Source organism: Tenrec ecaudatus, chromosome 14 (assembly GCF_050624435.1).
Source record: "Tenrec ecaudatus isolate mTenEca1 chromosome 14, mTenEca1.hap1, whole genome shotgun sequence".
Classification (NCBI taxonomy): domain Eukaryota; kingdom Metazoa; phylum Chordata; class Mammalia; order Afrosoricida; family Tenrecidae; genus Tenrec; species Tenrec ecaudatus.
Window position 1 is genome coordinate 27294404 of NC_134543.1, and position 23417 is coordinate 27317820.

Sequence of the window (23417 nt, forward strand, 5' to 3'; positions counted from 1 at the left end):
CCCAGTCAGCCATGCTATTGGCACAAAGGAAATCCCACTGCTCTGGGACTGAAGGCAGAAGTGGGCCTGTGGGTTTCCCAGCCTGTGACTCTTTACAGAGTAGCAAGCCTCCTCTTTCTTCCTCGCAGTGACTGGTGGTTTTGAACCGCTGACCTCGCGGTTCGCAGTTCACTGCAGAACCAAGACTCCATCTGAGTACATTGCATAGGGGAACCAGGCCTAGGTTCCTGCTGCAGGAAAGCCTTTTCCCCAAGGTGAGGGGCCTTCCGACTTGTGGTGAGGGTGAGTATAGGGGTACAAAGAGGCTGCACTGCTTGGGGGGTGTCCTGTTTGGATGGTGTTGGGCTCAGTCCCCATGGAGGACGTAGGAGAGAAGGTCTCTCCTCCTGTCCTGCCCCGTTGCTCTCTTCCAGCCCAGAGACCTCAAAGTAGAGGGGAAGGGGGCGTTGGGGAGGCTTACCAAATGATGTCTTTGGGGTGTGGGGCGATGGTGAGCCTCCAGTGGTATGACTTGACAGTGGTGGTCACGGAGGACTGATGGGGGCGTACGCCGCAGTGGACGAACCTGTAATCCTCAATAATGCTGCAGGCGCGGGGAGGAGGGAGACAGAGGGCTTGGGTGAGGGCGTCAGGATATGGAGGGTCTCATGGCAGTGTCCCAGGGCTGCTGTAACCAGCTTTCCAGGGACTTTTCAGGACTTGGGTATGTCACCTCAGACCTTAGGGGTGGGTAGCTCCTAATGGCTAGGGGGTGGAGGGAGGGGGCCACTTGAGGGGGCCCTGATAACCCAGGAAGGCAAGGGGTGCCACATGGTTCTCAGCAAATGCCTTTTGCTCTTAGCTGGATCAACATGTGGGCAAGCTCTTTCTATAGCACTGTGAGATTAAAAGAACAAACAATCACTGCCACTGAGTCCATGATGACTCATAGCGATCTTAGAGGACAGGGTAGAACTGACCCTGTGGGTTTCTGAGATGGGGAGTAGAAAGTTCCATCTTTCTGTGGAGCAGCTGGTGGTTTTGAACTGCTGACCTTGCAGTCAGCAGGCCAAGGCACAAGCACTATGCCAGCAGGGCTCCTGAGACTAACATCAGAGGCGCTGATTCGAACCTCCACTTAGTGTCAACAGCTGCCAGTGACCAAGTTCCCTCTGGGGGCCTGGCCCTGTGCTACCTGGGCCTTCAAGTAGTCCTACGGGCACAGGTAACCCGGATAAGGTGTGCCCTGGAACCACCGAGGCGCCAAGCGGCAACCATCAGGCTCACTGAGCAGGGAGACTGAATCAGCCCCCGCTCTCCGCAACCAAGCGCACCACCGCCTCATCCTTGCCATGGCCGTCCTGTCTGATCACAGAGTACCCCAGCCCTGCACGGGAATGTGGGGGCGCCTAGGTCATGGTCACAAGATGCCGTTCTGCAAGGCCCTGAGTCGTTCGATACCACCCCTCCCGCCTCCCAGAGGGCCGAGGGAAGGGCTGTCTGCGGTCTAAGTAACGTGCATGATGCACAAAGCAACACCATAGCACACCACGATCTTGCTTGTTTCCTGACATGCTGGCATTTGAGAGAAGCAGCGCCGAGGTTTAACTCCGGCAGAAGTATGCTCAAGGATGCCAGAACCTGGCTCCAGTGGCTGCCAGCCCCTGCCCCTCCTCGGTGGGTCCAGGGTACCCCTCAGCCAGGTTGTCTGTGCTCTTAGGGCTACGTGAAGCTCCAGGTAGCACGGGGCCAGGCGCCTCTTTAGCACCCCCTTCTCAGAATTCTGGAACCTTCCAGAGTGGACCTAACCCTGCTCGCTTTGGGCTGCTCGGGGCTTGAGGAGAGACAAGACCGTGGAACTATGAGTTCAGGAGGCAGGAGGGAAGAAAGCCCAGTGGGACTCTCTATGCCACTGTCCCTGTGCTAAGGGGGGGGGGGGTGGTGACCCGCATGTGCAAGAGGGAGGAAATGGATGTGTTCCTGCTGATGTCCTAGAGAGGAGCAAGAGGTCGAAGGTCACCCTGACCCCTCTGCTGAAGCAGGGGCATGGGGAGCCAGGAGCCCAGACCCTGGGTCTCCCTGGGGATGACTGTGGCCATTCTCTGGAAGACAAGGCGGCAGCAGCTGTGAGGAGGTGGCAAGCTGGGGGTTCCTCCTCCCGCCTCCCTGCTTTGGCTGGAATGGGGGTGGGGGCCAGGGGGTGGAGGAGGGCGTCAGAGGAGCAGGGGCCCCCTCTCAGGGCCCTGCAGGCGCAGCGCTCACTGGTTGGTCATCCTGGCGTCCTGGAAGGTGACGAAGATGAGGTCCAGGCGCTTCAGCCGGACGCGGTTGAGCTCGGCGTTGAACTCGTCCGTCAGCTGCTCCTCCAGCTCGCTGTAGTATTGCTCTGCGTCCACCTGGGGCAGCATGTGGCCCTCAGCGCGGGGCAGGGCCCCGGAGGCCCCCCCAACCCGCCCCCTCAACCTCCGGCCCTGGGCCCAGGCCTAGCGCAGGACGAAGCTAGAGCCCTGCGAGGAGTTCCAGGGGAAAGCAGGGCACGGCCGAGAAAGGGATCGAATGCATTTGCAGGATTTTCATAGCAGGGCTGATGCTTTTTTCGGGGCTGGCTGGGGCAGGATGGATGGCCTCCAAGGCCCTGCCAGCAGCTGGGGGATCTGAAGGCCCTTGGACTTCACAGGCCCTTTGTTCTAGCGAGGGAGAAAGCCAACAGCCAACAGCCGGCAGGCTCTTGGCCGTCCACCTGGGGGAGAGGGCCCCGAGGAACAAGTCTCCGCAGTCCTGGAGGTGGTCCGGGAGGAGCGAGCTCAGCAGGGAGGCGGGACATGGTGGAGAGAACGGCCCCTCCCCCAGGTGCGTGCCCCTTACCTCCTTGAAGCAGGTGCAGCAGCTGCAGAACCACAGCCGGGAGCAGGGGTGCGTCTTGATCATCACCCTCCCGCTCTTCTTGACCTTGGCAGCATAGTACAGCCGGCCCCGCATGGCGTGGCGCCTGTCAGCGGGCAGGTCAGCTTAGTGGCCAGCACATCCTCCCCTTCTCCCCAGAGCCCCGGCCCTGCTGCCACCTCACCTCTGGTCGTCCAAGTCAATCAGGTGCCGGACATCATAGCAGAAGTGGACTCTGGTCACGACACACCCTGGATAGGCCTCGCTGCAGCCGAACACATGAGCTCGGGTCAGCCCAGGGGGCTGGACATGCCTCCTTTGCCTCTGGCCCTGCTCGGCTCTGCAGCCCACAGGCCTCAGTGGTCCCCGATCTGGGGGTGGGAGATTCTGCCCTTGCTTCCCAGATGGTCCAACACAGCCCCAGAGTCCCCAGGAGAGAGATGCTCTCTGAGAGACCATGTGCTTGGTGGGGTGTCCCTGGGGCCAGGAACTGGGGTCGGACCGGATGTCTCAAGAGGACCTGCTCTAAAGTAGCCCAGGGGCTACTTGGACTCACTGGTTGGAGCACTAGGGGACAGGAGAGTGAGCCCCACCCGTGTCACCCCAATGAATTCCCGGAGGCTGTTCTGGAGGGCTGCCCCTGAGCTAGCCCAAGGAGAGCCACCACCTGGGCCAGTCTCCTCCACCAGCCTGTGTCCACACGGGAATACCCTGCCTCCGCCCAGCCCCCGCTTACTGAAAGTGTCTGCTGATGAGCTCGGGATCCTGGATCTCCGTGGGGACATAGGTGATCATCAGTGTCTTTGTGACCTGGGTGGGGAGGGCCGATGGAGAAAGATATGAGCAGAGCGTTCCTGGAGAGTGGGGTCAGCTGAGCAGGAGGGCGAAGCTTAGGTGGTCATGTACCAGCCCCACCCACCCCTGCACAGCCTTGCCTGGTCAGCAAACGACTTGCTCCCCTGGCCAGTGGTGCCCCAGCTGAGCCAGGTGGCCCTGTGGTCAGCAGGTCCGCTGCTGAGCCTGTGCGGTTTCCTGTGTCCCGGCTGTGGGCACAGGGATGGCTGTGCTCCAGGGAGGCAGGGCCGGAAGGCTGTTGTCAGCACTAGGGTGGGGGCCAGATACCAAGACTGGGAAGAGCTGCTCATTGGCTGCCCACAGGCCCTAGTGGTCATTCTGCCCTTCCTACGGCTGTGAAGAACTGCCCACCCCCACTAGAACTAGGGAGAGGCCCCGCCCGAGTTGCCAGGGGCAGTCCCACAGTTAGCCAGGGGTGGATGGGGAAGGGCCTTGGGGGCGAGCAGGACTTGGGGGAAGCTCTTTTGAGTGCCAGGTTTCATCTCTGTAGTGGAGACTGTCTCTCTGAACCATCACCCCTCCCCAGGAGAGCAGCCTGGTGAGCTGCTACAGGAAGTGGGAGTCACTAAGGGCACGTCTGGTAATGTGAAGGAGGCTGAAGTGGCCAAGCCCAGAAGGGCCAGAGGTGCCCACACCCGCAGTCTGAAGCACCGGCAGTAACTTGGCAGGACACAAGCACTCGTGTCCTGGGTGTGGTAAGTGACTCCGTCCTCTGGAAGCTGATCCAGTGACACCCCGCACCCTCCTCTCAGCCCCTCGGTGGTGCTCTGTCAGCCTGCACCATCTCTTCACCTGCCAGGCTGAGCCAGTGTCCCGTCCTTAGGAGCAAGGCCTGCCCATGTCCAGAACTGGCCAGAGCGGCGAGGCACTACTGCCCCTCTGAGCAGCCCCGAACCAAGGACTGGCAGCTCAACCCTGGGCTGGGACCCCTCGGATGGCGGGTACATACTCTACACTGGCCTGAGCTGCCCTGTCGGGTCAAGGGCCAGCTGCCTGCACTGGGGGAGCTGTCATCAAATGCTCCCTGCATCTCCTGTCACCATGGCCCTGTTGTCCCTGCTGAAAACAGCTCTCAAGGCCACGATTTTTGTTCTTGGGTGTCATGGTATGGCCTCCAGCTCACAGTGAGTCCCGGTGACAGAGTAGAGGGGTCCCACGGGGTCTTCTGGGCTGTGATCTTGACAGAGAACGATCGCCAGGCAGAGCTTCTCTTCCGCAACGCTAATGGGTGAGTTCACACCTCTGACCTTGCAGCTGAGCGCTTCACCACTGTGCTTCCAGGGAGCCTTCCAATTAGACGGGTTCTATGCCAATCCTGGTGGCCATAGTGGGCTGCTAGCCTCTAGGTCAGCAGTTCAAAACCACTAACCGCTCTGAGGGGAGATCATGAGGTTTTCACCCCCTGGAGAGATTCATAGAATTGGAAACCCAGAGGGGTGCTCTAAGCCGGCCTTGACTTGATGGCACTGAGTGTTTGGCATCTGCTCCAATCTTATCTCCGAGGCTGCTTTGCAGGGCGCCCAGACCCAGTCTGGGGAGACGTGAAGGAATGGGTCTCCATACTCCCCCAGCAGTCCAGCAGAGCGTGTGAGCGTTCTGGAAGGATGTCCCTCCCCACCCCCCTACCTGCCCCACCCTGCTGGACCAGGCGTTTGTTGATGCTTTAGGTTCTGGATGGTGGGAGGTCCAGAGGGCATTATAGAGGTGCACAGGGCACACCTGAGCTACAGCTGTTTGCCAATCGGACTGGAGGTGCCAGGGTGCGTCCAATGCTTACCAACCACAGTAGTTAGAGGCTGCCCTGCTCAGGTGAGCTCCTGCCCCCCAGGCATGCAGCTCAACCACATCTACAGGTGGGAGGTGGGATGGCCCAGCTTGGAGGGGACTCACAGCCCTCGGGGACTCACCTTCTGGGTGTTCTTGGGCACGAACCCCAAGCAGTGGTGAGCCATGAAGAAGACGTTGGCGATGAAGTAGATGAAGGCCAGGATGCTGTGCACCCACAAGAGTTTGTTCCTGCCAGGGATGAGGGGCAGAGCGGGCTCAGCCCCCATGGGTGGGAGTGGGAGCCCACCCAGCACAAACTTGCCTTGGCGCCACCCGCTGGGAGGGCAGGCACCCCGGCCTTTTGGGAAGGGGTGGTCACGGAGAGGAGAAGCGGGCAGCTCACGCAAGCTAAGACGGGCTCGTGAGTAGTGTGTGTCCTCCCTGGTGCTGTGTTCAGTAGCGCCACCCCCGGGTGGGAGTGGGACTCTCTTCCTCTTCCCCACAAGGACAAGAGTCAGGTGGGCAAGGTGGTAGGCTCACAGTCACTCAGAGCAGTGACAGTGTGGGGGTGGGGCAGCCTGGGGCTGCCGGAGCACTCGGACTCCTCCCTGCTGGACCAGACTCAGGCCCAGCCTTGGGCCCTTGCGGCCACTCTGAGCTGAGCGGGGCCTGAGGTCCCCCGCAGGAGAGGGTGCTGCCTGCTGAGCTGGGACTTCCCGGGCAGGCAGAGTGGCCACCCAAGTGCCATGCTTGCCATCCTGCTTCCAACCCGCGTGACTCGGCCCCGGGGCCTGGGCCAGGATCCTGCTCAGCAGCGGGACCTGCCTCTGATGAAGAGGCTTCAGGAGAGGGAAGCGGCCTTGCTGACTGGCTGCATCTGTTCCAGCCCCACCTGACTTCCCACCCACCAACCACCCTGTCGGACTGGCTGCCTTGTCCCTCGGAGCACGCAGGGTGATGGTGACATGGCCTCCAGGGAGGGAACTGCGCTCAGGCTGAGTGTAGGTTTACGGATACTGGGGGCTTCTGCCGAAGCTTGCCTTTTTGCTAGGAAGGTGCTGGCCCCGACACCCAGGAATGCTGGGGGCTTGCCACTGGTACTGGCAGCTCCCCCCACCCTAGTCGGGGTGAAGGACACAGGACGGGGGAGCTGATTGGAAGGGGAAGCAGACTGGCCCCAGTCTGGTGGTTTGAGCATTCCAATCGATGGAAGCCAGGCCACACTAAGAGTACAGGGGACCGAGGGCTTGGGGGGAAGAGGGGAGCAGGTGTGGGGAGCCCCACCTGTTACAAGTACTTCTTTAGCAGTGTCAGGAAGTCGGCCAAGCCTGGCCCAGACACCGAGTAGACTTATTTTCTCAGCAGAATCAGTAGGGTCACATTTTGCTCAGTACAAATTGGCTTGGCCACCAGTCAGATGGGCTGATAATTAATTCCATCGGCTGGTGGACTGTGAGGGGGAGTGTGGGGGGTGAAGGGGTTTAGCGATCCCGTCCCCCGGTCCCTCCCTCTCCATGGAGAAGGATGGCAGGTGCACAGTCCCCATTAGTGGTAGAGATGGGCATGGCCCCAAGTCCTGGGATTCCAGTGTCCTTGTGCTGTGGGGGAGCTTCAGGCACAGGCTTCAGATACACAAGCTTGACATCTGTTGATATGGAGGGGAAATGGTACCCCAAGCTCCTCCTCCATAGAAGGTCCTCGCCTCTTTGGAGGTGGGCATGCAAGGCCGATAGCCCCATCCCCGCATATTCTACAGGAGAGACTGGTTTGGGTAATTCTACCCGTTACAGAGATGGGGACACTGAGACTCCAAGAGTCTTTTCCCATCGAGAACACAGTCTTTGACCTCCCACTCCAGCCCCAGAATGCCTGGGAAGCCAGGCCCCTCTCAGGAAGGCAGTGCCTACGTGATAGACAGACTCACTGGTCCTCCTGTCCCCACTGGCGCCCCCAGTCAGTAGAGTGGGAGGTAAGAAGATCAGGTACCTACTCTGTGGAGACATTGACAATGGTGGTCCGGCCGAAGTGACTATTCCAGTCTGGAAGAGAAGAGAGTAGGCGCCCTTGAGCTTGGACCCTGGGCAGCTGTGGGGGTGCCAGAGTGCCCAGGCCGACATGAATGTCCGGGTCTGGAGACCCTTGTCTGTATCCTGCTACTCCTCTAGGTCCCCGCAGCGAACCCTGTCTCCACCAGAAACCACAGAGACCCAGGTGCTCTCTGGGACTGCTGGCCAGGGCACTGCACCAAGGAGGGGCCTGAGGCTCCCACGGCATCCCCAGTGCCTGGTGGCACATTGGAGCCAGCCAGCCAGGCAAGGGCTGTTAAGGGTACCGTTAGCCCCACCACCAGCAGGGTGATAAAATCAGTACCAGGGGCAGCACGCATGGCAGTCCCCACAAGAGCCCCACACTCAGGACAGAGGGACTTGCGTCGTTCAGAGCCAGTCCTCCCGGCCAAGGAGAGTAGCCTGTTGGTCTGGCCAACTCCAGGTTTTACGGGACATTTCCTGACACCCTCCACATGACCTTTGCCACCACACTGGCTCTCAGGAGGAGGACCCGCAGAGACAGGACTGAGATATGGCCGACTCTGGGAGGGGACACCCACCGGCCACACAGTGTTCAGGAAGGGCTGGCTACCACGGGCTGAGGAGAAGCAGCTGGACACTAGACCTGGTTGTCACCTGAGTGATTATGGTCCTATTCTACCCAGCCTGCTTCTGTGGCCACAGAGCCCCTTCGCTGTCCTGGGTGAAGGTCACTGAGCGCCCAGTGTATCTCAGACACCATGCTGGGTGCTGCCAGGGGTTCCCTCTCAAGGCCAGGAGGCTCGCAGCTACTGATCGACCTAAAAGACTATGCAGTGATCTGCCAGGCTGGGTAGAGGTGGTTTGGGGAAGCAGATGTGGGCAGGGGGTGTGGGACCAGCATCCAGGGCCTGGCTTTTCTGTTATTTGGTTGGAAGGATGCGCCCTGGTGTGACGAGAGTGGGCGGAAGTCCTCGGAGGCAAATTCTGCACTCGCTGTGCCGTGCCCACCACGGTGGGTACCTGGAGGAGTCCTATTTGGGGACCTTTTCAGAGGGCCACATGCCACCAAAGGGACTCCACACCCTCCTGGCCAGGTGCAGCTGCGACACAAACGAATGCGCGGCTTCAGGCTGACTGTGCCCCAGATGCCTGCTAGGTGCCACACCTGAAGTGGCCCAGCACCTTCGGCTAGGGGACACATTGGCATCATCCAGTCGGCACTGAGAGACGGAAGGGCATGCCTGGCATCGCACACAACTACTAGCTGTCTGAACCCTGAACCAAACCCACTGTTGTCAGTCAGGTGCCAACTCACGGCGAACCACGTGTGCTGGTGTGGCACCGAGCCCTACGCGATTTTCCTGACTCTCATCTATATTCAGAGGAAGCCGCCAGACCTTTCTTCTGTGGTACTGGGGGTGGGCCTGAACCTCCAGCCTCTAGGTTAGGTGGGAGCCGAGAACAGCATCCAGATTTCTAGACACCCCCTTCCCCATGCCTAGACCCAAACTCCGTGCCACCTGCCAGGCTGGGCCTAGGGCCTCGTCGTGACCCCAGGGCCCTCCTAAGCGCCACCTACCCAGAACAGTTCCAAAGTAGTTGATGGGCAGAATGATGCCCAAGGAGGGGATGCAGAGGATGAGCAGGAAGGTGATGAGGTGGTACTGGAACATGATGTAGATGTGCGCGTCGTTGCCGCACTTGCTGACCAGGTCCTCGTTCCTGGGGGGGAGGGGGACGCACAGAGGAGGACACCTCTCAGGAGCCGGTGTGGCCGCCAGCTGAGTCGGGTAGGTGCGGGAAAGGGAAAGAACATGGCCCACAGCCCGTCCACCAACACTACGTCTGACTCTTAATGCGAGTGTCTCCGTGTGGGTCAGGGCCTCGGTGATGTCCGAGTGTGGCGAGCAGCAAGCCAGGCGCACTCAGCCATCAAGCATGCTTTGTTTCCCCCTTTGGTCACTTCTTTAAATGCTCTTTGAGGGCTTGCTGGCTGCATGCATCGCACAAGGCGCTAATATACAGATGCAACCGATTTTAGTTTTAAAAAGCTTCTTTAAACCCCTTGAATTAAATCAGAACATCTGAAAATTCCCTCTCAGGATGCATCCGATTGTTCAAAAAGAGTTTTCTTAAGAGTTTTCTTTAAACCCCTTGAATTAGATTAAGCAACAGCACGGTCGGCTATGAGCCACTTGTACCGGGTGGGCTAACATTTTCCAGTTGGACAGTCCCCAGGGTTGAGCAGAATGTGGGGCACCAGGAGCTCTCTAGCGCTCCCGGGTGTGTGCGCACTGGCAGAGCACGCTGGATAACGGGTGGCACTGCCCGCTGCAGCGGACTTTAGACACACCCTGTGAAGCAACAAATCAGCCAGGGTGCACCGTGGGAGCAAGGATGGTGAGATTGCGTCCCACACCGTTTGCACTCCTCACAAGGGGCCAGTCCCTGCAGAGGGACACCGTGCTGGGTAGAGGGTCAGCGAAGAAGAGGAAGGCTCTCAGTGGGTTGGATTGACCCAGTGGCTGTATCAATGGACCGCACGCAGAACAACCAGGAGGCTGGTGTTTCATTCTGCTGTACGTGGGACTGGGTTGCCCTGAGTTGGGACCACCTTGACGGCACCTGGCAACATAGCAGTGTGACCTCGCAAGCGTGCGCCTCGGTGCGTACGTGCACAAGAACACACATGCATACGATTCTGCATCGGAGACTTACACTGGAAGCAACCTAAATATCTCACAACAGTAGAACGGACATATGAGTTCTGAGAAACATGCACACTTCACGTGGTAAAAATAGCCTGCAGCTAAGCTCCACACAACACTGAGCGAGACATGAGGTATGCCAGGCATAAAACCAAACAATCTATAATGTTGAAAACAACAACAAGCAAACAAGCCAAGCAATACCAAGCCATATTTAAAAGTCAGCCTACTGATGACTCTTGGGGAAGAGAGAGGGGCTGGGGCCGGGGAGGAAGCGGGCAGAGGCTTCTGGGAAATGGGTGACTGCAGAGGTTGGGCTTGTGAAGACCCTGGGCTGGACATCCGTTCTCTTTGGTGCACTTTTCTGCCCGTGTGCTGCACTTCGATTAAGAAGGGAAGGAGCCGCAGCCCCACGTCTTTGGAAGCTCAGGTCAGGAGAACGCCGAACGGCCAAGCTTTCGCTTACCGCCACACTGAAGCTAAGCCCTCGGCCACGGAGCCTTTGCGGCAATTTCCTGCAGCTTCTTGGTGTCTGACCGGTGACGCCATCATGCAAGGTGTTCGACGGGCCACTTTTCTGCATTAGCATCCCACCGGAGAGTCCCTTCCTGTACACCGGTGGTTCTCTACCTTCCTCAGGCCGCGACCCTTTCATACAGTTCCTCAGGTGGTGGTGACCCCCCAACCATAACATTATTTTCATTGCTACTTCATCACTGTCATTTTGCTACTGTGATGAATTGGGCGACCCTTGTGAAAGGGTCGTTTGACCCCCCCCTAAAGGGATCGCGACCCCCAGGTTGAGAACCACTGCTGAACCGTTCCAGATTTCCTCCACATGTGTCCTGCTCTTCAAGGCCTGGGGCAAAACCACACTTGCCCTAAACTCTCGCCGGAATGAGTCTCACTGTCTCCCACAGGCCTTGGCCGGCGTTTGGGCTCTGCCCAGGACAACTTAGCCTGAGTCCTATTGACCTTTGGCTTTGAGACTCTGGCTTCCTTGATGCTGCACAGGAAACGCTGGGCACTGTCTTCCACAGGACTGCTCTCAGCAGGTACTGGACACACCAGGCCGCCTCTCCTTCCTCTATTTCCTGGATCTGGCCTCCTGATGGAGGGACCCTCACTGACAGACAGGCAGACAGACTCACACCCCTACACACACTGGTCTCTAGCGGGCACCAGCAGCCCCGGGCACACACAGACACCACCAACTGCACGCAGAGCCTGTGCCCTCCCAGTGGTCTGAATCTCACACTCACCGCACCCACAGCGACCCAGGGGCGCCGGCCCCTGCAGCTTGGATGCCTGTCTCACACGCCTCCTACTCTCACCCCGAACAGCGTGGCCTTTCCCCCTGAGCACACTCACCGGCGTGTCAATGGGCGGCAGAGACGATCCACAATGTCCGCCCCAAACTACCCCCACACCCAGAGGCCAAGGAATCATCCACCCTGCGTGTCTGTGAGGGCTGAGGTTTCACGAGCAAATGGCCAGGCCTTTCTTCGACGGCACCTCGGGGTGGACTTGAACCATCACCTTGGGTTCCCGGCTGGGTGTGTCGGCCACTGGCACCATCGGGGGCTCCCGTTCTTCCCGTGGGCTTCCTTCCCTCTGGCACCTGATGTGTGGTCAGCTCAGGCGGGGCCAGGCACCCCATTGTACTGGGCAGGAGCCTGGCCCAGGGGCCATGAGGCCACTGCATGGATTGCTCTGCTCTGTGATCCTACACCGCCCGGGCAAGAGCCCCGACACTCACACGCATCCTCGGTTCTTTTAAAAGTACAGAACCAGTCCACGTCTGCGCAAGAGTCAAAAGGACACTTCCCTTCAGGCTGCTGGCAGAGGCCGTCCTGGCAGAGAGGTGTTATAGGAGAGGGTAAGGGATGCAGGTGGGCCTGTGTCTCTCCGTTTATGTCAGCTCGTGCGCCCAGAGCCCCCAAGAAGCAATGCCTGGCTCTCACTCCGCCCCGTGCAGCTGTGCGTGAGGAGCCCAACTGCTGAGCCAAACCTATGAGTCATGGCCCTTCCTGGGGACACCGGCCTATGGTCCAGAGGGCCTGGAGCCCAAGGTCATGGAGGGCCTCCCATCAGTTGCTTTGGGATCAAACACCAGAGGCTGCTGCTCCTAAGCCCACCTTGGGATTCCCAAGGCCCAGGGCCCCCCATTCCATGCCCTGGGGGATCAAGATATGGCTCATAGGGTGGCATAATGGGGTTGACTGCTGAGGTGGGCATGGAGGCACCTGGAGGAAGAAGCCTGCCAGCCTTTGGGCACAAGTAAATCAGCAGGTTGGACTGGGCTGAGGCACATCTGGGGCCCAGCGCGGCCGCACATACAGTGGCGTGGCCAGGGAAGATGGGCCCCGGAGGAGCGGTCTGTGGAAGGGGGAGGGGCGGTCAGGGAGCGCCCAGGTGAGATAGTTAGGTTTATTGTGCCAAACTGGCCGATAAACACATGTGGGATTAATTGAAGGGTGGAGAGATAAATGGCTTGGTAAGCCTCTCCTTTCTAGTTCTCGGGTCTCTTGCTTTCTGATGGTTGAACCAGGGTGCAGTTGCTTTAGCCAGTTCCCTGCTTCAGCTGGCAAGGCTCACTTCCTGGGAGATATCCCTGAGGAGAAGCCACATGGGCCTACCCTGATGCAGCCCTGGGTGCTGGAGAAGCTATGTGGAGACCCCTGCCAGCGCTGAGATACGCACACGCTCACTGATTCGGCTTTCCTCCTGCAGTCGGTGTCATTGCGTGTGTTTTGTGAGATAGAGGAGGACTTTGTGGATTGGTGTTGGCCATATGGGCTAATGTTGAACTTGTGGGCTTGGGCAGCACTGGGTTGGGGTGCTTTCTTGATGTGCACTTACCCTTCATATAACACTCTCTGATATGTACATATGAGTTTCTGTGGATTTGTTTCTAGTCTACCCAGACTAACACAGCAGGCCAACACCAAGCTGTGGGGTGGGAGCAGAGCGGTGTGCATGCGTGTGTGCGTGCAGGGGTTGCCCTGTGTACACGTTCACCCTTATGCAGTGAGACACAGCTGAGTCGGGCCACAACCTCCAGCCGGCCGCTCTCTCCTGGTGGGAGTTCACAAGCACATTGCTGACAAACTGAGAGCAATGATTTCTTCATTAGCACTGGCCCTGCCCCGGGCTGGGTGGCAGAGAGAAAACTGCCCCACTGTTATCAACTCTCCCTCTGTCCACACTTTGCTCTGGGGCCTGGGGTGGGCAAGGGGGGCTCCTCTGCTAGGGCGGTGCTGGGGCGGTGCTGGGCACCCAACAGCTGCACCCAGTCAGCTGGGACTGCTGGGCTTGCTGGGTACCACTGGGTCCATTCTGATGAGGAAGGCTGCCCCAGAGGGCATTGTGGGCTGGCAGGCCTCTCTCCCTGGTGGTGGGCAGGTGGGTTCCAACCGCCCATCTGTCCATCAGCCCAGCACTTAACCAGTGTGCCACCAGGTGTCCTCAGAAGGGCCCTTCCCCCTCTCTGAGCTCAGAAACCTCAGGCACTTACTTCATGGTTATGCTGTTGAAGAACCAGGCACAAAAACCCTGAGGGGAAAGAGAGAGAATGGTGAGAAAACTCAGCCCAGCCTGCTTAGCCCAGCGCTGTCACCCGGCAGTACCCAGAGGGGCCTCCTCCTGCAGCGACAGCAAGGAGCCTGGTACAGATGGCAGCGGCTCAGGATGAGGCAGCCATGGGAGACGCCTGTCTTTCCTGAAGTCAGTGGATGCTCCGGGGAATTCAGCCTTGGATGGTGGATCTAGGGCTGGAGAGAGGAAGGCCTCCCTCTGGGGTAGACATCAGTCGCTTTTCTGGGAACAAGTCCTGAGACGTGCCCCTCCCCTGGTGCATGAGGTCTATCGGGCTGCCCACCAGGTGACCGGTGACAGAGGTGTTCCCAGGAGCCATCTCAGGTGACAAGATCACCTCGACGGTAGCCAGCTGCCACCCCACCTGCCAGCTGGGACACTGAGTCCTGTCTGCCTTGGCCGGCGGGTGGGGTGCTGTGGGGAGGCTCCCTCACCCAAATCCCCAACCCTCTGCAGGCCCTGCCTGCACTCTGCTGGCCTCGGAACTAGCCTCTTCAGACTGACCTGTGGATGGCTGACTCTCTGAAACACGGTCAAAAGGAAAGGGCCTTATTGTCCTTGTCTACGAAACCTTAACGAGTGGTGCTTCTGAAACTAAACCCGAGAACAAGAGGGATGTGGCTGCCCTCCTCCTGGCGGGGAAGACTGCAGCAAGTGAGCTCACGCCTCTGAGAGGGCAGGGCCTGGCAAGGAATGAGGCAGAGCTCCAGGGGGATCGCCAGCTAACAGGGCACCAGGCCCAGCCCATGTCGTGATGATCAGATGCCAGGTCAAGGGAGGAACCAGCCCAAGGCCAGCCCTGCTCACAGGGGGAGCAGCCTGGGCAGCCCAATCCCACAGACCCAGGAGCCTGGCAAACTGGATGAAGAGCCCAGACCGGGCTTACCCTGCGGGTGCAACAGGATCCAGAGCAGGTGCCGGTGTGGAGAGATGGAGGAAGAGCGGGTGTGCTGACTCAGAGCAGGGTTGCTGAGAAGGTGGGGAGAGGGAGGACCACCCTATGGTGGGAGGGAGGTGGACCTTTGGGCACCAAAGAATGACCCGTGTGGAGCAGAGAGAGAGATGCAGCTGGGAGGTGGATGAGAGAGTGTCGCCCTTCGCCTCCCCTCTCACCGCTATGAGGCTGGCTCTGGGAACGGGGCGGGGCGGGGGGGGGAGGTGGGCAGGGAGAGCCCGTGTGGACACACTTGGAAAGGCATCCCTTATAGGCGGCCTCCTCCATCAAGTGAGAGACTGACGGTGGCCTGGAGCTGCAGAGACTGGGTGATAAAGGCAGCAGGCATGCAGGGGAAGCAGCCAGGGTCAGAGAGCTGGACGAGAGGCCGGGAGGTGCATGCGGATGGCTGGGGGTCAGGTCTGAGAATCCAGGGACAGCGGGTGGAGGGGCACGTGGGCCTGTGGCAGACATGTGGGATCTGGAAGGCAGACAGCACAGCCACGTGGATGCCACAGAACAGAGGGGAGAGAAGATGACCCTCAGGGTTACATGTTTCTCAGAGACTTCGAGGGACCAGCACAGAGGGGGCCCATTGGACTGAGCAGCGTGAGACCACTGCTGACCTTGTCTGAGTGGAGCCACGGGGTGCTGGTGGGGGGAGGTCCAGGTGAGAGGGAGAGGGAGGGGAGACAGTGAAGCCAACATGGGTGGATAATTAAGCAGGAGTACCCCAGTCCTGCGGGAGTCGAGCTGCCAGGGCAGAGGGAGAGCGGTCATGGGGACTGGGCTGGGGCAGAACCGGTTCCCCTCTCGCTCTGAGTTGCTCCCCATGGACAGGCTTGCTCAGACCCTCCAGAGCACCCCCTACCCAGGAGAGTCTTCTGTGGCTGTCAAGGACCTCTCTGGTTCCCACCCTCCCCTGGACAGGGTGTGGTGTGTGTGCTTCCACAGTGCCTGGTCCCCTGGCAGCAGCTGCACCCTGCAGGGCCCCACACGGAGTGAACTAACGGCCAAGGAGGGCAGGGTCTGGAACAGGAGAAGCAAGCAGAAGGAGACTGGGCAGGCTTTTGACCGGGAGGGTGAGGAGACCCGCAGCCCCTGAGGCCGACGTTCTACAGGACGTGTCAGTGTGGCCTTGGCCAGCCAGTGGGGGGCAGCAGGAGTGGAGCTGCAAGGGAGGTTGGAGAGGTAAGGTGGACAGACTCTCTAAATATATAGACTCGGCCTGGCCTGCTAGGAGGTGGCGACTGTGAACACCTCCATCTCCCAGATCAGGGAACCGAGGTTTGGCCAGGCTGAGCACTTGCTCCAAGGTCACGTGTCTGGAAGTGGTTGAGCAGGACTGCTTCCCAAGCTCCTCAACCCTCCCCAGGAACACTAGGCTGCCTGTGGTCCGCCAGGGCCCCCACCCCCCGCTCCCCCAGCTCTCTTGCTCACCTTATCCCTGCGTTCCATCTCCATCGAAATCTCTGAGGGGGATGTCTTCTCGCTCTGCTCCCCATAGATGAGCGATGTCAGGCTGCTGGCCGACAGAGGTGGCACGGCCGAGGGTGGGCAGAAGAGGAGAGACAGGGTTTCAGCTGCCCGCCCTGCCCTCTGCCCAGGAGCAGGCTCGGTGCCTCCGCTCCCTGGCTGAGCCCACAGCACCGGTACAGATAGCCATCATCCCCATTGGTAAGCAGATAGCGCATCTCAGGACTCCAGTTCTGGGATTAAGAAGTCAGGCTGCAGATGAGCGGGAGCTGGTGCCCAGAGGTGGCTGTCTGCCAAGACCCCTTCCTGCAGCGAGGGGCCACAGGCATGCCTGGGCCAGGGGCTGGGCGGCGAGACGCTGCCCGCCAATGAGACATCTGCTCCTCGGCAGCTGGGCCCTGCTGAAACCCCACGCCCTGGGTTTGATCCTGGTAGGGAGCTCCTCCCGGAAGCAGCAAGCCCATGCAGCCTCCCTCACCTGTCATTGTGGAAGAGCAGAGCCAGGCGCCCGTAGTCCCACGCGGCTTTCCGAAGGAAGGAGTAAAGCACGATGATGACCTGCAGGCCAGTGACACAGGGCAGGTGAGGGGCCGCCTGCCACCTTGGCTGGTCTGCTGCTCTCCAGCTGGGGAACCTTTCCCCTGAGCCCCCTGGGGTGGGGTGGGGGCCCTGGGACTCCTCCACAAAATGGGGGTGACAGGTAGCAGCCTTCCCCTTGCAATGTTCTATTCCCAGTGCCTAGGGCTTCCTGGCTTTCCGGCTGCTCCGCTTCTTGGATGTAAGAGCAAGTGGCTCGTGGAGAGTCATTGGGTCAGACCTTCCGTGGGCGACATCGACAGTGGGGGGTGGGGGTGGGTAGAAGCAATGACCAAGGGCATTGGACAGATGGCTCTTGGAACAATGGCCCAGAGAAGGGAATCCCAGGAACTCTGATTGTCCCTCCAGCCCCTACCTCCCCTGAGACCCACCCTCCTGGGTAGTTTCCCCCGCCCCCCCCCAGACAGGACTGGCTTTCAAGTCATCCCTCTGACCGGCTTCCAAATGGGCCAGCGTGCCCCTGTGGTATTACGTGTGCAAGAATGGCTGTGGCCTTCGCCGGGAACTTGCCAGGGCTCACCATCCACAAGAGGATGTTGAGCACCAGCACGGTGGGGACACCCCCGAAGGGCTGCCCCTGCAGGACGGTGTTCCGGGACTGGAAGCAGTCATCATCTGAGATGTTCTTCGCCCTCTCCACCACGTGGTTGTCGGTCAGGATGGGCATCCTGGAGGGTCCCTTGGTGAACAGCGGGAGCTCCAGGCTTGACATGATGGTCTACTGCCACTTGGGAAAAGGCAGGACCTGCGGGGGACAGAAAGGAAAGTCACATGGCGTGTAGGAGCTGAGAGGGCTTCCAGGTCCCCAGCCACCCCATGCCTTGGTGCCAGGCTTACAGAGGTTGATCAAGGCAGGCAGACCCAGCCCTGGAAGTGGTGTGCAGCCCTCTCCTGTAAGCCGGTGTGCTCTTCCAGTCCAGGGGCCTTAGGGCAGGGAAGCTCCGGGACCTACTGTACCTTGAGCCCTTTAAACAAAGACTCGTGCAAAGTACATCCAAATGGGTTTTCCTAGCTCTACCTTTGTAGAGTTGTTCTTGTATCTAGATACGCAAACCTTGCAAAGGTGGCTCAGCGCCTAGAGGGGAGGATTCAGCCTGGTAGACGGGGACCTGTATCCACAGGCCACCGCTGCAGACAGGACTCACTGATGACCATCTGCAAGAGCCCACACGGCTCTGACCCGGGTATCAGGAAAGGCTATCGCTCCGATGCCTACATCCGTGAAGGAGACGGTGTGTCTGGCACAGAGCGGTGACGCGGGAAGTGGCGCTGTCTCATCTCACATGGGAACCAGGGACCGTAGCAGCTGTCCAGGGACCTGAACCAAGCCAGTGAGCCAGGGCTGTTCGGGACCCAAACATAGAGCTCAAGGCCATGGGCACCCATCATCTTTAGGCATGAAGGGAAGAGGGAAGTACGGCTGACATGTGCAGGGGACAGGGGCTGTGTGGCCAGGTTCAGGGTCAGAGTGAGGTTGCAAGCTTGTTCTGATCCTAAAAGGTCCTTCAATTGACTCTAGACCTCACTTTGCCCTAGAACTCTTTACTCCCATCCCCCCAAATTAGGCCCCTTTCTTCATTCAACAAAGATTTGTGGAACAACTTCTCTGTGGCAGATGGATGGTGAGCTGGTGTATGAGGGAGGGCACAAGACACCCCTGCTTCCCCGGTGGAGCTGCCACTAGAGTGGGGAGGCACGGGGCAGGGGAGCAGCGGAGGTCAACCCTGCGATGGGGTGATTAGGGAAGGTCTCCTGGAAAGGGGGATATTTGCTCAAAGACTTGAAGAGAGAAGGCAACCGCTACAGCCGTGGGGAAAGAGCAGGTCACACGGAGAACTAGGCCTGGGGGTGCAGGCTCACCTGGGACATTAGTGGGGAGAGAAGCGAGGCCAGGGTGGTGGGAGCAAAAGAGAAAACAGCCCTGCCATTGAGCCCCTTCTGATGCTTAGGTCCCTCTGGGGCAGAGTAGAAGCACCCTTGTGGATTTCTGAGACTTTCAACCTTTCCGAGAGCACCCAGCTTATCAGCTTCCCGAGGAACGGCAGGTGGGTTTGAACGGCCGACCTTACAGTTAGCAGCTCGACGTGAAACATGCTATGCCACCAGGGAGGGTGAAAAGCCCCCTGGGGCAAGGGTGAGCCGCACAGTGACTTATGCTGTCAAGAGCCCTCCTATGGCTCTGGTCTCAAGATGGACCGCAAGCCACGGAGGATCAAAGACTACAGCCTTCAGTGCAGAGGCTGCGTCATCAGGAAGAACTCAAAAATCCTCAGAATGGGGCCTCGGGGCAACACCATGATAAAGGAAGAAAACGTCGAAGCTGTCAAGGATTTCCTTTTCCATCGAGCCACAGTCCACGTCCATGAGCGCACCGGTCAAGAACTGCGTGATGGAGCACCCTGGGGAAATCCGCTGTGAGAGACCTCGGTGAAGCGTGAGAAAGCAGGCTCCCGCTGATGTTTCCACTCAGCCCAGACGCATGCGGGAGCAGGACAATGAATGGGGACGCTCCGAGAAGACTTGCTGCTTCGGAATCAATGGGGTTGGCAGAGCAGATGAAAAATATGCTGGGAGAGGTACATCCAGAATGGAGAAGGCTGAGATTTCACCTTGCCCAGTTCGGACATCAGGAGACACACATCCTTGGCGAAGGACATCATGCTGGGTAAAGGAAGGGTCCTATAGTGAGCCGGACAGACACAGGGGTTGGAACAATGGGTACGGACATAGCAACAGTGGGAGGACAGCAGAGGACGAGGATGGGAACAGTGAAGGCATGGGCAACTTAGACTCTGGAAACATTCTCTAGGGGAGGCAGAGGGGTGGGGAGGGGCGGGTAAGAGCAAGGGCCGAGTCAGGAGGACTGTAAGGGTTTTGACCTGAGCAACTGGACGAATCGAGTTGCTGTACATTGAATGGGAAAGAATTCTGAACGTACAGATGGAGGGACGATCAGAACATCATCGTTGGGCATTTAAAGAGCAGGGAGCAGGCAATTGGATTTGTGAGCCTACAGATGAAGGAGCTCTGGCAGCTTAGTGGTTATGATGGGGTGGGCTGCGATCTGAGAGGTTGGCAGTTCAAAACCACCAGTCGCTCGGTGGAAGAAAGAGGGAGCTTTCTACTCCTATAGAATTACAGTATGGGAAGCTCACAGAGGCGGTTCTACCCTGTCTGATGGGGTTGCTGTGAGTCAGCATCGGCTTGACGGCAGTTGAATTTGGGTTTGGTTTTTTTTTCTTTCTTGAGTTGAGCAGAGAGAACCAGACTAGATATAGAAACGTGGCCTCACCAGCGTGGCACTGAAAGACATAGGTCTGGATCACCAAGGAAGTTAGTGTAGCAGGAGGAGAGAAAAGAGGGGCTGGAGCCTCGAGAGACTTTAAAATGTAGAGCTTGGGCAGATGGCAAGGAGAGAGGGGACAGTGAAGGGACAGCCTGTGCGGAAAGACCATCACCAAGAGGGTGGCACCCGGCTCAAAGCCAAATAGCACATCTTGGAGGAGAAAGGAGCGGTCCGCCGTGCTGCTCGGTGAAATCAGAGGACCACCTCGCAGGTTTAAGCCGGTGGAGGGCACTGGTGAGCTGCGTAGAACAGGCTCGGGAGAATGAGAGGGGAGGGCGTAGAGGCAGGCGGTTCGAACACCTTTCAGAGAGTAACTAGAGGCCGGCGAGGTTAAGAGGCGAGCAAGAACAGTGCGTTGTATGCTCTGATGGAGTGACCCAGTGAAAGGACAAGTTTGGTGGCGTAGGACAGAGGGGGAATTGCTGGAATCAAGTCCAGAGCACATGCACGGGGCTGGGACCCAGGGCAGACGGGGAAGCGAGCCTTCGAGGGGAGCTGAGCAGTTAGTTCATGGTCAGAGGGGGGACACGCAGGTGAACCGATACAGGGGGAGCTGTGGACATTCTTTTCTAGGGGGCACAGCCTCAGGCGAGCATGAGGGTGGTGGCCGCGGCGGGGAGGCAGGTGTTGGATGTTGGAGGACAGGACAAAAAGGAATAATTAAAAGTCCCGGGGTGGACGAACTGAACGGATTAGGGGAATGTAGTATAATTCCAGGCAGCATGAAGGACATGCTCAAGAGGATAGTCTTGAATTTATAAGATGACTAGCCGGCCTCGCGGCTTAGTTCTCTCCCACAGCCTTCATTCGTAGGGCCGCACCTGTGTGGCAGCTACATCATCTGCCAACTTGTAAAGGAGTGGAGCCTAGCCTGTCAATCACAGCCAACGAGGCCTCTGTGTGGACAGGGCCTTCTCCTGAGGATTCTGGGAGCTCCTGTCTTCCTCCCTGGAGGTGGGACACAAACTGTCTCTCCTCCTCTCCATCCGGGACATTCCTGTTGACAAGTCACATGGAGCTACGCTGATGGAACGGAAGAGAGAGCAGCTTCTCTGAAGCCGGATGCCCCTCACCTGGGTGTGCGTTCTACCAGGTGAGTCTGCAGCCCTCACCTCCACCATCCCCATTTGACAGACAAGGGTGGAGGGTCAGTGTGGACAAGCCACCTTGGACGAGTCCACGGTCACACAGCGAGCCAGCAGGGCCGGGCTCTGGGGTGTCCCTAACATCTGAGCTTGCTTCTCCTGGCTTCCCTAAGGGCAGGGCTCAGGAGAGCCCGCTTGGCTCCAGAGACCCTCCAGTCTCACCTGCCATCTCCCTCCCAGAAGCCTCAGCTCTCAGGCGGACCACCGTCCACCCATTCAAAGGCCTCACTTTCTCTTATGCCTCCATAGCTCCCGCGGGGAGGGGCCCCTGACCCTCCCCAGTAAGAAGGCTGCCCCAGCCCCCACCAGCTCCACTCTTTTTCCCTAGGCTCCCCACCCCTATCCCACGCAAGCACACCAGTGTCACCGACCTCACTACCCCCAGATCCTCTGCTATCTCTACTGGGTGAGACTGGTGCTGGCAGCTGTCCAGTCAGGATGGGACTCAGGTGACCCCGGTACAAAGAGACTGGACCGCTGTGATGCTGAGGGCTGCCATGGGTTGATTTTGGGAGGTGGATTGGCAGGCCTTTCTTCTTAACCCACCTTAGCCTGAACCTCCATGGCTCCATTCCTTATTGGGTAGAGGGAGCCGAAGAGATGGAGACATGGGCTTGGTCTCAGCAAGCTCATTCTGGAGGAGGCTACTCAACTCACTGCCACGGGGTTGCTGTCGGCATGCCAGCTTACAGCCATCCCCAGCAGCATTTGCAACATGCAGTGTGACTGCAGCAGCTGTCTGGCTCACAGACGAGAGCCAGAACCCAGTCTGGGGTCAGGTGGCCAGGGCCCAGCTCTCTGACGCCCACCCTGTCTTGGCCAGCAAGGCTCTGGTCCTGCCCACCACTTGTGCTTCCTCTCTCCCTTGCCCCCTCATCTCCCCACCTAGCTTCCCAGCTCTTTCGTTTTGAGTTCTGGAGCATGCCCCCTTTCCTCTTGCCACAGGGCCTTTGCACAGGCCAGTTCCTGTGCCGGGAATCCTCCCTGACCCCTGGTTAACTTGTCCTCCGACGAGCTGGTCTCAGCTGATTTTTGCTTCCTTAGGGGGCAAGTGTAGCCCAGGTCAAGCTGACCCTGGGCCCCCATACCACTCACTGGCTCTGATGTTGTTACATACCTTCAGGGTATCTTGGGAGGCAGACACAGTGCAGCATTTAGATACAGGTCTCTAGACCGGCGTTCCCTGAGTTCAAACACCACCCCTGTTGTTTACTAGCTCCAATGCCTTTAGGGAGAGTTAAGCTCCCGGTGACTCCATGTCCTTGTCAGTAACATGGAGATGTTAACGGCATCTGCCTTGCTGGGTGGGTGTGGGGGATGAGGGACCTGATCCCCACGTAGCCCCAAGACCGGTGACCAGCACACAGTAGCAGCTCTGTGCACCCCGAGGAGGAGGGTCTCTGTTAGAGCCTCACATAATTGGGGTTAGTTCATTGGATGATCTTGACCCACGGCTGATGCCCCAGCGATATTTGCAAGGGAAAGAAATGCTAGGTGCCGGCAGGGCTGGGTGGCCTGCTTCTCACCGGTGCCCTGTGATGTCAGAGTGTCTCAGCAGGATTGTGGTGACCCCGTGCACACTGGATCCCTGTGCTTCAGAGGGCTTTCATTGGCTGAGGGGGAGATAGGTTGCCTGGCCTTTCTTCCTAGTCTGTCTTAGGCTGAGTCCTGGTTAGCAATCCCCACAGACAGGAGACTGCCAGGGAAGCAAGAATGCTACCCTGACCTTAGACCATCATCATGTCCTCTCACCTGAGCTCCCCCTCCCATGGGGGAAAGGACCTGCTTGCCCACTCACATCCTACCCTCCCCCCCAAGCCTTCTCATCGTCCCACGAATCCCTTACACCCGTAGCCTGGCCAACTCTTGGATGGGGGCACCGGCTTCTGTCTTGGTTTAGGGGAAAACGGGCCACATCTCATAGCTGAGCATCGAAGAGCAAATGTATACTCACCCCCACCCCCACCCGCCTCCCCAGCACAACCAGGGGAAGCTGCATGCATCCGCTCAACCCCGAGTGATTGCAGTCGTCCTGTCTCCGTGGCAACAAGTCCAACAGTCTTCAGCCAGCAGAGGCTGGGCCCCCAGCCTCTTCGCTGA

At 58.9% G+C, this 23417-nt stretch overlaps 1 protein-coding gene across 2 annotated transcripts in view; it reads right to left on the reverse strand.

The window, feature by feature from the left end:
- Positions 1-23417, reverse strand: part of TMEM63C (transmembrane protein 63C) — a 52361-nt gene that overhangs the window by 20348 nt on the left and 8596 nt on the right. Inside the window, exons 2-13 of one of the 2 annotated variants that reach the window (XM_075531452.1) lie at positions 17347-17571; positions 16708-16787; positions 16194-16275; positions 13740-13777; positions 9094-9236; positions 7475-7523; positions 5625-5733; positions 3599-3672; positions 3047-3127; positions 2845-2968; positions 2242-2375; positions 461-583 (exon numbers count right to left, since the gene is read on the reverse strand). In XM_075531452.1, coding sequence (XP_075387567.1) covers positions 461-583; positions 2242-2375; positions 2845-2968; positions 3047-3127; positions 3599-3672; positions 5625-5733; positions 7475-7523; positions 9094-9236; positions 13740-13777; positions 16194-16275; positions 16708-16787; positions 17347-17538 — 1229 coding nt within the window. In that variant the 5' untranslated portion in view covers positions 17539-17571. Of the gene's footprint in view, positions 1-460; positions 584-2241; positions 2376-2844; positions 2969-3046; positions 3128-3598; positions 3673-5624; positions 5734-7474; positions 7524-9093; positions 9237-13739; positions 13778-16193; positions 16279-16707; positions 16788-17346; positions 17572-23417 lie in introns of both variants that reach the window. The other variant, XM_075531451.1, reaches the window with a different exon arrangement.